Raw genomic sequence first — 18,868 nt, forward strand, 5'->3', positions numbered from 1 at the left:
CAAAAACGTCGACTTAATAGGGTTCTCGAGGTAACCGAGGGCGAGATAACCGGGTTCCACTGTGTGTGTGTGTGTGTGTGTGTGTGTGTGTGTGTGTGTATATATATATATATATATTATATATATATACACACACACACACACACACACACACACACACACACACACACAGTGTGTGTGTGTGTGTGTGTGTGTGTGTGTGTGTGTGTGTGTATATATATATATATATATATATATATATATATATATATATATATATATATATATATATATATATACAGACAGACACACAGACACACAGTACTTTTCTGAAATGGGATAAGCCATTGAGGGCACCAAAGATTTTGAAGATAAATTAAAGATGTCCTCACTAGGAGAAAATAGAAAAAGCTGCTAGACAAACTAGTAGGACACAATTAAAATAAATTTAGCCAGAGTAGGGGAACACGTCTAGAGGCCACATTAGGCTGGCTTGTTCTCTGCATGACCACTTTTTTCAATTATTCACCACACTCATTGAAGGCACTTTTGATGGGCCAGAGAAATGAATGAACAGCGGGAATCAGCTGAAATGACTTTTCATGCCATAGAGTGGGCACTGGATTCATTCATTCTGCACGTTCACAAATCCTGAGCCAGGAAAAATCATATTCTTTTCTCTATAACCTGCAGCACAGTACTAGGCTCGACGGTGTCTGCAGAAGAAGCTTGACTAATTGACTGACTGAATGAATAATTAAACAATCAATTAAGTTTTCTTGATTTAGTTAATTGTTTGATTTGTTTGTTTATTTGTTTTAGTTATTGTTTATTGTGTTATTTATTTGTTAAGCTAGTGTATGCTTTTATATAAAGAGTTACTTTGCACAGAAAGAGCGTAGCATACTGCAAAGCCTAAAACAAAACAATACCAAAGTAATAGACAGATCTGTTTCACGCAAGTCTCACAAGCCAAGTCTTCTCTTATTCACTTTAAAGACCTCGAAATTTTAGTATAGCCTCTCGGCAAACAATTACCTTGCTTACTTTTCAGAAAACTGCTTTTTTATTAACTACAGGATTCCACTGACAATAGATCTTGCTCCAAAAAAGCTAAAAAAAACAACAATTTTTCCAATGACAGCTACACAAAGATCAGAGAGCCAGTCAGAATGCACTCGTAAAGATTCTGATGATTGAGATCATAAATGTGAATAAAACATATCAAATGCTCTGCCTATCCCATAAGTTAGGCATCTGAACCCAAGAGTAGTATGAAATATATAATAAGAACATATGGCTATTCCTGATGGCAGATGAGCAACAGACAATCATACTGCATTACAACCTTCCTGGTGTATGAAATAGAAGCAAAATACTTACTCTGTGGTTGTCTGCTCGGATGGTAAATCTGGAGGTCAAACGGCTGTGCACTGGTCTTCTGTATGACTGTGACGTTGTGTCCTGTCCATTTATTAGCCTTTGCCAGAGTATTGGTCCTCCAGTCAGTCCAGTATACACTACCTCCAAAGACTGACACTGCGAAAGGGTGTGAGAGATACTCGTGCCCCCTTAGGATCTCGATGACCTCTGTGCCATCGTACAAGGCTGAGTAAATAGCATCTGAGCTGTTGAAGAGACAAGGAAAACCTTGTGAGGGCTTCTCACACCCACAGCAGTTTGGAACTGCCACTGTTGACAAGGTGTGATACAGCTGATAGATGTCCTGCGGGACTTCCTCTACAAGCACTCACACTTTGTCAGACTAGTGACTGCAAGTGAAAGACAGATGAAAGTTGCACTATGTAGTCATTTTTTTTTTTCTGCAGCCTTGTTGGTAAAGTGTGTGCGTTTATGTATGTGTATGTGTGTGAGAGAGAGAACAAGAGAAAGAAGGACAGAGAACGAGAAATACGTGTGCAAGACTGTGTGTTGCTGTCGCACATTGATTTTGTCTAATAACAGGAGCTTTATTGTTTTTTTTCCAACTTCTCTGTCTGCCTAAATGATTAGGCCTTACATAGCCTTGCACTTATATCATCCCCATATCCCTGCCTACCGAGCATCTGTCCATATTATACGCCTCTCCAGGTGGTCCAGTGTTAGCCCGTTTGGCCAGGCTCCTATCTCCATATCCTTGAACACTACATGCCTTCCACTTCCACTCATCGATGCAGCCTCAATCCTTGGAAAGTTTGCATCCCAGTCTGTCCAGAAAACAATCCTGCAATGCAACATAACCGCATAATTAATTATTTCCCCCATTGTTGACAACAGCAGAGCAGAGATTCACTAATCCAGAGAGCACACACTGCAGGGCAAATTTACAGCCAAATATGTTCACTGCACTCATCTGATGATGTTTTATTTGAGTGCTGTTCTAAGTGCTATAAATAAGTAAACTTTCAAACACTGTTAATATAGCTGTGATAAAAAGGCAATATTAATCACCAATTAACAAACATACTGCCTCATGGATCATAATAAATAGAAAATAACCACATAGGTTTTTTATTTAATAATAATCCCTTTATTCCAATACCTCGGTCCAAAAACATTATACATTTGGTAATTTTTTTTAACAAGTGGCAAGCTGGTGGACTGCAAAATCTGTGAGACTTTATTATTTCAAAATCTCACTTCAGCCTCCAGTGAGACCGTTTACAGTGTGTCACCAACTATGTGCCAACATTAGCTACAGCTTGTGAGCAGAGATACTGTGTCTGTCCTCTCAGTGATGCCCATGGCACTTAATAGGAATTATTTCCAATGCCTGAAACGGGCAACATAAGCCACCAGACTATGTTCACTTCATTTTTAGTGCCAACAAGCATTCTCTGAGCACTAAAGGCTACTGGGATCAGCCTGTGACTATTTTGAGCTCATGTTGTCATACTCGAGGCTTCCTCCTTCCCACATGGTGCCGTGTGAGATTGGGACTGAGAATCAAAACAGACAGTTAGAATTAAAAATAAATAAATAAATAAATAAATGTTAAAAAAAAGGAGCACAAAGAAATCTAAAAAGAAACCATAACATGACAAAATAAATTTTCCTTGACGTTATTAAAAATATATATGTCAGAATATCTCGTAGGAATGTGCTTTCTTATTGAAAACGGTTGCATAATTTACTTTCATTTAGAAAAAATTACATAAAACTTTAATGATTTTTCCACTTTCTTGCTATGACTCTCTAGAGCTATTTGACTATTATCAAATTGAACTATAGACTATATGTCCTCATTTAAAGGAAAATAAAATACTCTTGGCTCCTTTTATTGGACTAATACTAACCCTTGGCCTGGATCCAGAGCAAGAGCACGAGGGTGCTCCATCCCCCCTGCAATCAGCGTTGTTCTCATTCCTCCATTCAGCTTCGCCACCTCAATCTGATCCAGGTTACTGTCAATCCAGTAAAGGTTTCCTGCAATCCAATCCACCGCCAGTCCCTCAGGAGTGGCCAAACCATGCTGAACCACTACTTCAATCCCAGTAACACCTGCAACAGCAATCACACCATCATCACTAGCAAAAGGCAAACAGAGACGGTGTAGAATTAATCGTATGGAAGCATTCCACCTTTTGTGCCTTCATTTTCCCCAAAATGCTTTCAGGAGAAAATGGCAAGCTCAGGAGGGGAGCAAATTGACGTTACAAACAGAAGGAAGCTTCCTCAATGCTTTCTATTAAACATTAAAGCCTCTCCCAGGCTGTCTATAATCCAGCTGTTTGTAATTATCCTTGGCTGCATAGAGCTTTATGAAATGCTAAACAAAGAGTAAGCAATAGCCGTAGCGGGGCTATGGATTCAGGCATCAGGTCACATAGAGAAACACACAGGCTAGTGTGATAAATACAGCAGGGGTGCAGATTTCTAAATGGCCACCCAGAGAACTAGCAGCATTCATCATTCCCGTCCCAATTTTTTGTGGGTCCCTTAAAAGCAGCCCAATTTCTATCACAATAGGCCTTGAAAAATGTCTCTAATAATAGTGATAACCATAAGAAAAAAACACATTCTACTTTCATAAAATAGGTGGACACCAAGGTATTTCATTCTGGCTGTGGGACTGGGCATGTACCTCCAGTCTCTGAGAGCTTTCCCCTGTAGATCTTGTCCTCCACCACATCGGTCCAGTAAAGCAGGCTGTGATTGAAGTGGAAGTCCAGAGCGATGGTGTTCCTGAGCCCAGGCACTAGCAGACTGTAGTCACGCTTGTGAAGGTCGATCCTTCTGATCTCGTGCCGGATGGAAAAGATAATGAAGGCTTCAAAGGGATCTGACAGTGTGGAAAGCGACATGTACACAGCTAAAACCCATTTCCCTAAATCACAGTTGGACAATGATAAATGGTAATGAATGTCATGGTTTTATGTAATAAGAGCCAAACTCTTTTCTGCATATGCTTCTTGGGCTCGACCCACAGTATATCACGCAGATGCTCATTGTCGTCCGCCAGCTAATGACCCAAATTTGATTGCCTCAGACAATCTAAAAGTGTTTGGCAGGCATGCTGCTGTAAAGACATTAGCTTCTCACTGGAAACCCCATGATTGTGTATCCTGCTGTCATTGGATTATTGCTCCTTTTATTGCTTTGCACACTGAGCACATCCACTGCATAAAGCTCCGAATGCCCATAACTCAGGTATGAATTCATTAACAGACATGATATCATATTGGAATATTAGGTAAAATGTGTAGCTTAGGTGGATTTATGCTACAGGATTTGTGCTAGTAACTTTGTGGCTCTGCGTAGAATAAAAATAGCCAGCTGTCCAGATGAATCAAGTAGGCATTACATTTTACAGGAACTCTGTTTACATCATTTATTTACATTGCAATTTGATTTGCCTCCAAATTCATCCCGTTTATGACACAATAAACATTTGAATGGAAAATGTGCACAAACTGTGAAAGTACCAGTGCTATGACAGCTCTCGCCATCGGGATTAAGCCCCCAGCCGGGATAACAGGAGCACTTGACTGTGGTTTTGTACTGCTCACATCTCTGACTGCACTTTAGGTGTCGGGTGCAGTAGTTCACAGCTTCACAGGTCTTATTGTCTGCTGCCAGGTGGAGACCAGTGGGGCAGGAACATACCACCCCTCTGCTGGGAGCCACACTACACTGATGACTGCAGCCCCCATTCGCCTGTAAGCATTTGTCTAAGGAAGCATAAGGGGGAGAAAACACTGCTTAATGGAAAGGGTAAGCAAGCAAGTTAGTAAGTAATTAAAACAATCAACCGATCGGCTATCCAATCAGCAAAACAATGAGGGAAGCAGACAATAATAATAGTGTATTAAATACTTTTCATTAATCTTCTTCTTTTTCCGGCTTCACCCGTTAGGGGTCACCACAGTGGATCATCTGTCTACATACTACTCTGTCCTCTACATCTGCCTCTTTCAAACCAACTACCTGCATTCCTCCTTGGCCTTCCTCTTTTCCTCCTTCCTTGAGGTTCCATCCTAAGCATTCTCAGCATTCCAAAATACCCCATCTGCACATGTCCCTCCTCTGCACATGTCCGAACCATCTCAATTGTGCCTCCCTCACGTTGTCTCTAAAACATCCTCATTTCTAATCCTGTCCATCGTCGTCACTCGCAATAAAAATCTCAGCATCTTCAGCTCTGTCACCTTCAGCTCCGCCTCCTGTCTATTAGTCAATGACACTGCCTCTAAACCATACAACATCTCAGGTCTCACCACAGTCCTATAAACTTTCCCTTTCACTATTGCAGATACCCTTTTATCACAAATCACTCCTGCCACACTTCCACCCACTCCACCCTGCCTGCACTCTTTTCTTCACTTCCCTAACACACTCTCCATTACTTTGCACTGTTGACCCCAGGTACCTGAACTCCTCCACCTTCTCCACCTCTTCTCTCTGCTACTGCACCACTCCACTGCCCTCTCTCTCTCATTCACACACATGTACTCTGTCTTACTCCTACTGACTTTCACTCCCCTTCTCTCCAGCGCATACCTCTACCTCTCCAGGCTCTTCTCAACCTGCTCCCTACTCTCACCACAAATCACAATATTAAACATCATAGTCCACGGAGACTGCTGTCTGACCTCGTCCGTCAACCTGTCCATCACCACTGCAAACAGCAAAGGGCTCAGAGCCGATCTTTGATGCAGTCCAACCTTCACCTTGAATCAGAACCACTCTTCATCCACTTAATCGCTGCTCTCACTTCCTCCTTACTAATCCTATCCACTTCCTGCTTCACCATCTTCACATCATCCAACCTTCTCTCTATCTCATTTTCCTGATTCATCAGCTGCTCAAAATACTCCCTCCACCTTCTCAACACACTCTCCTCACTAGTCAACACATTTCCATCTACATCCTTTATTGCTCTGACTTGTGGCAGATCCTTTTCAGCTTGATTTCTCTGCCTGGCCAATCAGTACAAATCCTTCTCTCCTTCCTTAATGTCCAGCTTCTCATACAGCTGCTCACATGCCTTTTCCTTTGCTTTTCCTTATTGCATAGCAAATTACTTATAGCTGATGGGCTCCCCATACATTTTTTTCCTGCCATTTTTCTTACAACCTCATGTACATCTTATAAATGAAGTTTCTCAATATTATTTGCCTCTTTTCCCAACTTGATTGGGTTGTTTGTGATATTATCGACATAATGAAGTAGCTTATTTTTGCCTGCAGTTTCCCACTTCACACATAAATAGTCCTGAAGGGGAATTAAATTGATAATAATTGGACATTTTTCCATGGTTAAAGTCTGGTAATTGGCTAAAACTGTATGAACTAAAATAAACTGAAGGAGAAAAAATAATAGTAAATGTTAATGCATTACAGAATTCTGGACGGCGCTAAATAACAGCCCATGCTGCTTTGCTCATGCAAACAACTGAAATGCAGAATAAATGCTCCATATGCATGTAGCAACACAACATAAACTAGAGATAAATGGGTTCTTATCAAACAAGAAAAGGTACATTTTTTACATTTTAATTATACCGAGCTAATGGACATTACTAGCTAAGTGTGACAGTACAGCATTATGAAAAGTCAGGCGCGATCTAAGAAATGAGGCGGCTGCAATATTACATTAAAGAAACTGGCTTTGTGCAGTGAGCACAGCAAACAAAATGAACCTTGTCTGAGTAGAAGATATCTTTTTTCCTTATAGTGCTTCAAGCTAAGTAAAAACAGAAACTGAGACACTGTATCTCTTTTCAGAGTTGTACAAAACCTACACACTTTCTCATACCTCTCCTTTTTAATGAAAACCTCTTTCTTTCTCATGTCCTTGTTTAAAGAAAGGAAACCAAGATTTAAAAGCTGGGCAAAATGACATTGTTCCAAGGACTCATTGGTTTTAGTGATTAAGATGATCCCCTCAGCACTGACAAGGATTTAATTTAGTCTGTAGGGGGGCCGTGAAATTCACGAAGGAGCAGAACCCTTTCTTCCCCAAGGATATAGTAGGAAACAGGCTAGCTGTACTGGCTCAAATCAAACAGCCCCTCAAGCTAACACTGTCTTATATAATTGGCAAAGAGATGGCTGAGCCATGGTGGGTCCTTTCAGACTAGCAGTGCACCTTGTTCCAGCGCAAGGCCGGTAGTCTCCCCTGGGCAACAGCAAGACAACGAGCTTAAATATACCAAAATGCTTATCTTGTCCTGCTCTAAAGGATTACACATTGCCAATTCTCCTGAGATGATTTCCACAGTGATGGCTACTGAAGCAAACACATCATCAAAGGTCGCTTCAGTCAGGCTGCACACAAGGGTCACATTTTAAACATGTAACACTTTGCTCAAGGACAGAATGTAATACAGTACTGAAAAAACCCTTCAGGATATTGTGTGCTAACATGAATAGAGTATCTTCAGGGTCTGTTAAGCCATTAGGTGGTAAACACAATACACACTAATTTGCTCCAGTGTTTATCAGTTCTGTCACACACACCTTACCCATGTGTATTTCTATCTATCTAGTCATTATTGTTGTTGTAATGTCAGATACGATCTGAAAAGCACCAGTGTGTACTGATATAACATATAATGAATCTGTTAACTCCTTGGAACCTAGTGAAAGATCTTCCCAAGTTACAGAGACATAAATAAAGGGTTTTGATAGTGCTGCAATTCATCCACTGATACATTATATTTGTTAAAGCTATAAAAAATCAAAAAGACAGCAAAGGTGATTCGACCAAACTTCACTGGAGAGTCTAGTAAGGAATGACATGTAATACTGCACTAGTTTATTTGACAGTTAGGACCCCACAGTCGATTTATAGTGGTCTTGCAGAGACAAAAACAATGCTAAAGCATGCAGCATTCCAAAGGCTTTTTAAATTGAAAGGCTCACATACACTCACCACAAAAGTGGCCTTCATCTGATTGGTCGGCACAATCTTTCCTCCCGTCACAGATCTGGTGAGGGTGTAGGCAGGTGGATGTGTCATTGGCACAGGGTTGTGTAGGAGGGTCACACATGGATGCGGTGCACGAATCCTCGTCTGAGCGATCCTCACAGTCGTTGTCACCATCACAAACCCAGCTCTTACTGATGCATTTCCCTAGAGGCGAAACCCAAAAATATGCACATCAAGCTGTCAAATCTAATTGGGTATTTTCAAGTAAGCATATTGATATTCCCAAAAGAAATAAAAGGATGTGATGGTGAATACAGAGAAAGCATCCTTAAAAAAAAAAAAGCCTGAACATAACAGTAAGATTAATTATTCCAAATTGATCTTTCTATCTCAGTGATAACAGTTCCAACATAAACAAAAAAACAAACAGAAATCGAAACAGTCCACACAGACAGCTGTATAATTAGATAAAACAATTCAGTTTGGTATTGCTAGTTTGGTGCTGTTAAAGATGCTTGTTGTTATGATCCTTTTAGAATGGTTTCCATGCCTATACCAGAGCTTTTAACAGATCTGCAGCACAATTAATCTGTTACTGTTCCAGTGTTCTAGACATAGTGTTGTACATTAGCATGCCGGCAATCAGAATAGAAAAGAACAAAACACTTAATGAGTTATGTTCTTTTATCATGCTGTTCACTGATGTCTGTTTTTGAAGCAACAGTCATGAAGAGGAATATCAAACAGTCTCACTGCGACTAATTTTCTTTGAACACAGAGTCGGCAAACTGCCTTGCTATGCATACCAAGTTCCAGAGCCGATAGATAGATAGATACATATAAACAGATAAAAAATAAAAAAAAACTTTAATTTAGGCTTAGCCTTATTTGAGACTAAGTATTTTCTCACTTTTTTGCCTACAGAGAAAATGTGCTGAACACAGCATCCAGAATGACTCTTTCTTCTGCAGAAGAAGCTGTCTGGAGTACTGCACCGGTAAAAGGTCACAGACTCTCTCTTTCCTTACTAACACTTGTACTGACCTGAGCTTTTGCAAGTAAACTTGGCTTGGGGGTCGCACATCCTCTTCATGCCTTGACAATTGCTCTCGTCGCTGCTGTCCTCACAATCTTTGTCCCCATCACAGCGCCAGCGCTCAGGAATACATGTGCCATCAGCACGGCAGTGAAACTCCTCACTGCTGCATTCCACAGGGGGCAATACTGAAGAAATATTATACACAATACACTGTTGTTTTATAATAATAATTTACACTCTTTACATGCCAGTGCAAAAATATTGCATACAATTACTGCATTCATTGAATGGCTCTGCAAAGAACATACTATTGTTTTCTAGCAGTGTTTATATCATTAAATGCTATAGTCAACTAGGAGAATTTGTAATTGTGTTCTATTGAAGAACTAATCCAATTAACGAAATAAATTCCATCAACAAAGATCTCATTTGAGGATTGTTTTTAGCAGGTTTTCCATCACAGATAATCAACAGGTGCTGAATAAACCTTTGCTGAAGTGTGTTTAAACATTTAGCAAGCTAATTACTGAACAACATCTTGCATGATGCAGCTCCTTAATTGTCTTTCAATGAAAGTTAAACTTAAGGGTCTGGCGGTGGGAGGAGGATTTGTTTATGGCTTGACCAGCACTTCACACATCCAGATTAAGCGCTACACACTGATCAGGGCCCTTGAATGAGAAAGTGTAAACTGGGCAGCCCCTTGAGGAAGCGGGAGGCTAAAGGCCTTCTTCAGGAGCCGATTTGATGAATGACTTCCTCATTTCTGTGACAAGCTAGTGAGCTGAAAGCATTGCGCTGTCCAATCTCAGCTTTCAGGGGTAATTACAAGAGATTAAAAGATTCAAATCTGCAGGGCCATTCTCCAGTGAGCGCAGATAACATCAGATCTGCTGAGTATTGGGAGAGAGGGAGAAAGTTTTAAACTTATGTTCAGCAAATTGGGGACATTGCACTAAGCCAATTATGAGCAGCTGACTTGATGGTTATCTTCCTGCTCTTCATGTTCGTTTGCTAATCAGCTGTTTTACGCAGATGCTGTAGTAATGAAATGTTTCATAGGCTTGTTAAGCCAATCATTCATGTTTAAAAATCTGTGAATAAAGCTCCATCTATGTTTAGTGCTCACGCTCATTAAAGGATAATGCAGAGCATACACATTTATAATGTCAGGGAGTAGAGAGAAGTCACATGAGGCAAGCTACTTAAGGGAACAGTGCCTTACCAGCACCAGAGCCTCCACAGGTCACGTTTTCATCGCTAAAGTCACCGCAGTCGTTGTCACCATCACAGGCCCAGTGTTCAGGGATACACCTGCCAGTGAAACACTGGAACTGTCCAGTGGAGCAGGCATGGGTGCACAGTTCCTCATCACTGTTATCCCCACAGTCATCATCTACTCACAAAAGAGACACACAAAAGAACAAAAACAGGAACTGGAACTGATTATAAAATATGGCCATGGAGATCAGAGTCTGTGACCTTTAAAATATCACTTTCATATATGATGCTAACCTTCAATCCAGAAAAGAAATTACAACAATAGAGTTCTAAGAATCTAATTTCAATTGGCTTCAAAGGAGTTTGAATCATACTCAATTCAGTTATTGGCATCCAAAAGAATCAAGTAGTTTAAATGAGCATTGATTAAAACAAAATTCCACTACACCAAGGCTGCTATACTTTGTACTTTGTTTATTATTTAACTGCAGAATGTCATGTGTCACTCACCCGAATCACAGCGCCACTTGATACTGACACACCTTCCATTTGCACAGCTAAACTGGGTAAGCGGCTCACATGTAGGAAAGGCTGTGGGCAGACAGGAAGACCATGGGGACTGAGCAATCCAAAGACTCCGAAACTCCAAACACAACCCAATATATCACTGTCTCTTTGATGCACTGGAGCAGAAAGACAATTTTTCATTTTGCATTTACTTTTGAAATATTGCAAAAGAAGTTCAGCATGACATTGATTGCACTGTCATGCTAATAGATTAAATTCAATGTTTTTTTTTGCTTTCATGCTCAGTAAATCTGTATTAATATAGGGAGATGGACTTTTGCTATAGCTTTTCCTACATTCCTGTAAAAAAAAAAAAAAAAAAGAAATGCGGTGGTGGGGGTAAACAGGAAAAGGAAAAAAAACACACAAAAAAACCCAAAACAACTAGCGGTCATCTGCAGTCATTTTTTTTTTTTTCTTTTTCTTTCTTTCTTTTCTTTCCTTTATTTTTTTTTACAGTAAGCTATGTGCACCCTAAAGGTCATGCAAAATGTCAAAGTGAATTATTGGTGTTTTCTTTTTGAGGTTAATGAAAAATAAGTCCTGAAAAACTGGAAAAAACAGAGCACACAGAGGCTGTGGAAAATAGTCTGAGGCAATAAGAAGGTGCCTAAAGGCAATATCAAGGCAACAGATATCAGGGAGCATCTACGGATGTTTAGATATGTATATATATACTGGTGCAGAACCAGGCAAGGGTTTGGACATGCCTTCTCCTTCATTGTTTTTTTTTGTTTTTATTTATTATTTTATTATGTAGGAATTATGTAGTAAACAAAAACAAGTGAAATAACGTTTTATATTTTCGATTCTTCAATGTAGTCACCTTTTGCATTGATGACAGCTTGGCAAACTGAAAGTGAGGCAAGAAAGGAAGTGTAAGGCACACTTAACCAGCATGCCTAACACAGCATTTTGCATGCCATTCTATCTGTTTTGCACTTAATGGGACTACAATTTGTTTTCCAACAGGACAATGACCCCCAAACACACCTCTAGGTTATATAAGAGTTATTTGTCTAAGAAGGAGAGTGATGGAGAGCTGCATCAAATAACCTGGCCTCCACAATCGCATGATCTAAATCCAGTTTAGATGGTTTTGGATGAATTGAACCGGAGAATAAAGGTAAAGCAGCCAACAAGCACTCAACACCTCTGGGAACTTCTCAAGATTGTTGGAAAACCATTCCAGGTGACTACCTTAGGAGGCTGACTAAGAGAATGCAAAAGTGTGCAAAGCTGTCATCAATACAAAAGGTGACTACTGTAATTTCCGGACTATAAAGCGCACCCATATATAAGCCGCACCCACTGAATTTTACAAATATTTTTATTTTTAACATAAATAAGCCGCACCTGTCTATAAGCTGCAGGTGTCTACACTAATGTACTTTACACAGGCTTTAACGAAAGACAGGTTACACACGGTGTAATGGGTGAAATATGTTGTGCTTCCTTTAGGAGCATAGGGGTATTTTGGGAATAGCCTGCCATTGCATTTTTCCAGTATTACTGCGTGTGTTCAAGACGAGGAATATGTCCTTATTATTTTCTGATGCTCATTTCTAAGTTTCTTTGACTAACCCGTAACGCTGTTGCCAAAAATAATAAAAAAGCACGCGTTTTGGAAACCTGTCTGTGCTTATATGATTTCTGTTGCAACTGGAGTTAGTAAACTCTCCCTTCACCCAGACTCAGCACGTTACAACGTCTTGTATCTAAACAGTAGCCGACCAAGAAAGTCATTGTTCACTGTCTTCCTCCTTCCCTTCACAACTATTTCTTTTGGGAGTTTATCTTTTGGCCTCGTCGTGCGTTTTAAAATCACCCGATGGAAGTTTTTTCTCACGATGCCGTGCAGCTCAGAACACAGGTGAGGTGCGTTTTTTTCCGTTTCCATTCGGAAATTTCATTGGTCTAATGTTATGGGGTTCAGTTTTTTGGCTTGAAGTTTGTGAAACCGGAAAAAACCCAGGAAAAATTCATAAATAAGCCGCTTCGTTGTTTAAGCCGCGGGGTTCAAAACGTGGGAAAAAAGTAGCGGCTTATATTCCGAAAAATACGGTACATTAAAGAATCGAAAATATAAAACATATTCTGGGTTACTTAATAACTTTTGAATGGTACTGGAGACAGACAGACAGACAGACAGACAGACAGACAGACAGACAGACAGACAGACAGACAGACAGACAGACAGATAGATAGATAGATAGATAGATAGATGTCATTGTAAAACATCAAAGGAAGAAAAAAAATATGAAAAATTACGGCATGCTATTTACATTCTGGTTTGAAGAGCCAAAATAAAGTTTTATAACGAAGACAAGAAATCCATAACAAGCTGTCAAAGTGATGTGTTTTTAATTTGAGTGCACAAGCTGACATGTAAACACTGTGTCTCACTGCTGGGTGCTTTGGACTCTGTGGCATACCATTTACCCAGACATATCACCAGTCTGACACTGTAGATAATGAACACTTCGGTAATTAGTCGGCATCCGCTTGTTTATCTGTACAGTATAACCACAGAGCATGACTCGCGTTTTCAATGAGAAGTGTGCACAAAACCAGTCATTCAGTTACCACTCAGCTGAGGCAATCCTTCGCCATGCTGCTGCTCTTATACCACTCATGCAGCCTATAGTGATTTTTACCTTTGGATGTCTACACTAATTTGTTTTGTAATATATTTTAGTATATTTTACAACACTATTTTCATTGTACATACATGCAATTTGTTTTCGTTCCACTATAACTGCATAACCACTTAGTGTAAGATAGCAGTAGTGTAATTATCTGCCACTTATCCTGTAAACGGGTCTATGACTAATGTTTGTTACTGACAATATCCTTAGTGTTAATTACACTGCTATGTTTACTTCTGAATAATAATGGGGGAAAAAAAAAAAAGACACATAAAATCTTTTAGCCCAAATTTACTGATAGGAGCAATTAATAAAATAAGTTTGAATTTTATATATAAATGTCACTCTACAATACTTCCCACATACACAAAAATGACAAATAATATATATATATATTTTTATATTTATCAAAACATTCAGAGAGTCCTTGTGCCATGTGGATAAAGACAGTGCCAGTATCCAAGACAGTGCCAAAAAGAGGCCGGTATCATCATGATCGAAAGCTCAGCATAGGCAAAAATGAACACGAACTATGCCAACAAAATCCCTAAACAGGATAACAGAGCGTCCAGCTTTTTCTTTTAATACCACTTGTCTGTATATGAAGCATGAAAATGTAATACTGCTCACTCGAGTCAGACCCCATAAGGTTTATTTTGTCTGAGAAAAGATTCCTTATGGGGCATTGTTGTGTCTCACGCTCCTCTAAACCAATCACAGGACAATCATGAAGAGAAAGCATTAAAAAGCCCAGCTGAGTATGAAGAGAGAGAGAGAGAGAGAGAGAGAGAGAGAGAGAGAGAGAGAGAGAGAGAGGAGAAGAGAGAGAGAGAGAGAGAGAGAGAGGAGAAGAGAGAGAGAGAGAGAGAGAGAGAGAGAGAGAGGAGAGCCAGAGGAAAGAAAAAAAAAAAACTCAGCAAGATTGCAGGTTGGGCAATGCATTTCAAAAAATTTTGAATAAAAGAGATAAAAAAAATAAATTAAAAAAAACGTCCTGCTGCAGTCACATCAAAAATGTACTACTTGAGAATGCAGCTTGCAGTACAGTAACACTCAAAGATTTTTTACATTTTAAACTCAAAACTCAAAAACTTTATTAAATCTTTTCCAGACTTCCACTTCTTATACCAGGGCTTCAGTAATAACATCTGGTAACATTATATCTGGTGCACACTCTTTAAAGACAGACAAAAAAAAAAAAAAAAGGAAGTTTGTCAGCAGCACAATGCATACAATCATGCAGTCAGAGACCAACAGCTTCAGTTAATGTTCACATCGAAAATAAAAATAAGGAAAAATGTGATCTTAGTGATGCTGTTAGTGGCATGTTGCTGCCAGATGGGATTGCTTTGGAGTATTTCAGAAAGGTGTCTGTTGGGATTTTCACATATGCCAGTCATGTCAGTTTTTTCACTCCATAATTTGGTCACTTACCAATTCCCACCCACCAGCCAGCTCGCCCATATCGTCTGATGGCTACCGTCCAGGGAGGGCAAAGGCTAGCGCATGCTTTATCAGAAAAAAAAGTATACCCAGCCAACCATATCTATTTGAACTGCTGCTTATGTTGTGTCAATGGGCTGCAAAACCTTCTTGGATGAAGGCACTATCTGCCCTGCTCAGCATACACAAGCTCACAAACAACCACGATTGGCTAATGTCACTGTGATTCACAGAGAAGAGTAAGTATGCCATCCCTCCCACATAAAGAGCATGGCCAAGTTTCCTCCCTTGACCTAAACAGTCTATAGCTTTTACACAGAATGATGGGGGAACAAAGCAAGTGGGTGACATTTCCGCATGCACACTCCAGAGGGACACCTTGCTGATGAGAGAGGCGACAGGAAGGGTACAGCAACTCAGAATTAGTATTTACACCCAGGGCTAGCAGAAAACAATCCAAAAACAGCAATTTGAGTCTAGGCAGCACAGACTTAACAGGGCAGTTCAAGATTGGAAAACAATTAGGTGGTTTTTTTTCATAGTATTTAACTTTAGCCTGAGAAAAACTGCTTCTCAAAAGCCCAGACTATTGTTATTCTGATACACATTCACATTTTCATAACCACTTATTAGTGAGCCTAGCCAGAAAAAGCCTTTGCTAAGAAACATAAAAGAGCAGGAACTTTAAAGTAATGTGGTCTATTATTCCAGATTCACCCTGTTTTAGAGTGTTGTTTATATCAGAATAAGCAGAAAGGTGGGTGGAGTGATGCACCCATCATGCCTAGTGCTTAGTGTATAAGCCATAAGGACATTGTTATGATCTGGGTTTGCTTCAGTTGGTCAGGTCAATGTTATGTGCCCACAAAATAAGGTTAGCTGGCTACCGGAATACAATGAATTATCAAGCCTTCTGGTTTAAGTCTTCTCCAGCACATCACAAAGATTCTAAATGTGACTCTTAGCAGGAAATGTATTCAACTCTAGGTGGAAATAAATGTTGCGACATTGCATCAAAACAATACCACAGCAAATGCATGCCATAAACAAAGCTCCCACTAAATATTTGTGTGTGTGACGACGTGGCCAAGAAGTAAGTAGGTAGGTAGGTAGGTAGGTAGGTAGGTAGGTTGCATTGATCAAAGCAAGGCTATTATTTCAAATCATTTATATTTAACTGAACTTGTTTCCCTCATGTATATATATCCCAGATGTAATGCAAATTCGCCTTTGAAGAGCTTTGTCTGCTTAGCTCAAATAATCAACACAAAGAGAACATGATGTCTGAATGACTGAAAAACACTCAAAGGCTCACAAATATTGAACCACCCGATACAAAAAAATTAGATGACACAAAAGGTCTGGAGAATTGTGACAAAATATGAATAAGCATCAGGCTGGAATCCCTGAGCCATTGTGCTTCAGGTGTTTGATCCGCAGTGCAGCAATGGCGCTAAAGCTACAACCAGGCAGTAGAAACTCACAGGCTACAATGTGTCAGAGAATATGCTTCTTTCAGCTCGGCTTGATTATGATTAAGTGTAGCCAAGCATGCACTTTAATTACTGCTTACACCAACTCAGTTTGTGTGGGAGAGTGCTCAGACAGCTTAAGACGCAGCAGAGGTAACAGGCACAATTGCACTAAAAGCAATTTGCTGTACTTGGTAAGAAGATTTTAGAAAGCAGCATGTTTACCCTCTAAGGTAAAAAAAAAATAAAAATAAAAATAAAAAAAGCACAGGGAGGCCATTTAAAGGTCATCTCAGGTAGTATTTTTTACAGTACTCTGTGATGTAGAATGACTGTGCCCTTCAGAAAAATGATTTCTTTCTTCAGTTAGAAAGGACAGATAGGTGCCTGACTTTTAATGGTGATGTTCAATCACCCATGTTCATGTAGCTGATAGGAGGTTTATCTCATGAGCCATCTAGCAGTTGATGCCTTTACTGAAGGACACTATCAAATAACTATATTCTTAAGCATATTATTAGCAAATGGAATACATGTATTCAAGGCTTAATGGTATAAAGATTGATATTGTAACATTATAGTCTGCAGCCCTCTATGAGCCTGAATGAAAAAAAAAAAAAAAAAAAACATTCAATACTTAAAGAATTAAAAAGAAACACAAAGTGTGTTAAGATCCCCATATCTGAATAACTCTGCATAGACTCTCTCTCCCCCTCCCTCGCTCTTTCTTTCTACCTCTTCCAAGGTAATGATATTCCACTTTGTGCATGATAACCAGGAAATGAGATAAAATTATTCATGCCATTTCATGCTGCTGAACACTCAGTATTTTAAAATCAGGAAAAAAAATACATTAAAATAATACACTGTAGCCTTATTCCTGTTGCAAGATAAAAGTACACAAATGATGTAGATACTTAAAAAAACATATAAAAATTCATATTCCATATCTCTTACAATGGAAGCTTCAGCACCCTTTTGAGAAGGCTCTACAGCTCATTTACACTGCAGATCACAAGGTCGGCTTAAAAAAAATAAATCAGCTATGGGAGGCTCACAGCGGACACATATTTATACCACTTCCCTTGAACAGCCTGGTTTATTTGCACTCGTCTGCACTATGGGTCGAGGATGTGGTTGTGGTAACCTCAGATCATAGACTCACTGAGGGATTTGTATTACCACCTTAGGCTTAAAAGCCCCTGAATCTGAGTTTAGTCCCTATTTCCCTTTCTGCTTCTACAAGCGAAGACTCGGAGGCTGGCGGAATCTGCTTGGTTACCATGTTCAGAATACTGATATGCAGCTCTTCTCTGGGAAAAAAATCCAGCAGACAGCTGCAGCTACAGTGTGTGAGTCAAGCTCAGTGGCTAAATTAGCCAGGAATGCTAGAATCTTAACGGTGCTAATGCAAAAATCACAAATTTCCAAAGAGTTAACAGGAATTTAGTGACTTACCACAGGACGTGGACTCATCAGACATATCACCACAGTCATTGTCACGGTCACAGCGCCAAGATTCAGGTATACAGCGACCGGTTCCACAGGAGAACTGACCAGCTTGGCACTGTTCCGCTGCAGAAGAAATGAAAAAAGATAGAATTGGATACCCTAAAATTTCAATTAGTATTCCTTACAGGGTCTGTGATCTTTAACATGTTTATTTCCACCACTACACAACCAAGCAACATTTTCCCATCTGACTTTCAAAAGATGTAGGATGGTAATGGGTGAGGTTTCCACTAGCAGGCAATTAGCAAAAGGATTTGTGAAGTGTTTGGATGACAGAAAAGGGCTCAGTGGGTGTGCCTGATGTTTTAACACTAAAGAGCTGAGTTGTACCGATGCCATATCAGAGTGTTGACATGACAGAATTTATCACACCTGTCCCAGACTTCCATTGATTTTATAGCACTTATGAGCTCAGGGGTGTTATAGCTGGCAATAAGACAGGTTTTATTGCAGTGTATAAAAAGCAGGTCAGAGATAAGTGATTCTGATGTACTCTTTTAATGAAATGTAATGAAAAAGCTGCACTAAAATCTAAAGTTTGAAATTAGACAAATATATAAAGGACTTGCTGATTTGACTTGGCAAACCACCAATTGGAACCACCAATTCACTAT

General features: G+C 39.6%; 1 protein-coding gene across 8 annotated transcripts in view; it reads right to left on the reverse strand.

Moving 5' to 3' along the window:
• lrp1bb (low density lipoprotein receptor-related protein 1Bb) overlaps nucleotides 1-18,868 on the reverse strand; it is a 288,809-nt gene that overhangs the window by 102,464 nt on the left and 167,477 nt on the right. For 7 of the 8 annotated variants that reach the window (XR_014532697.1, XM_083536541.1, XM_083536542.1 and 4 more), the window contains 10 exons: nucleotides 18,201-18,317; nucleotides 11,123-11,203; nucleotides 10,617-10,787; nucleotides 9,397-9,576; nucleotides 8,356-8,556; nucleotides 4,905-5,150; nucleotides 4,064-4,261; nucleotides 3,276-3,480; nucleotides 2,039-2,203; nucleotides 1,363-1,607 (listed from right to left, as the gene is read on the reverse strand). Coding sequence is in view for 7 of the 8 variants with exons in the window: in XM_083536541.1 (XP_083392667.1) it covers nucleotides 1,363-1,607; nucleotides 2,039-2,203; nucleotides 3,276-3,480; nucleotides 4,064-4,261; nucleotides 4,905-5,150; nucleotides 8,356-8,556; nucleotides 9,397-9,576; nucleotides 10,617-10,787; nucleotides 11,123-11,203; nucleotides 18,201-18,317 (1,809 nt within the window). In the remaining variant the exon portion in view is untranslated. The remainder of the gene's footprint in view (nucleotides 1-1,362; nucleotides 1,608-2,038; nucleotides 2,204-3,275; nucleotides 3,481-4,063; nucleotides 4,262-4,904; nucleotides 5,151-8,355; nucleotides 8,557-9,396; nucleotides 9,577-10,616; nucleotides 10,788-11,122; nucleotides 11,204-18,200; nucleotides 18,318-18,868) is intronic. The other variant, XM_083536546.1, reaches the window with a different exon arrangement.

Source organism: Silurus aristotelis (genome assembly GCF_946808225.1).
Source record: "Silurus aristotelis genome assembly, chromosome: 3".
NCBI lineage: Eukaryota > Metazoa > Chordata > Actinopteri > Siluriformes > Siluridae > Silurus > Silurus aristotelis.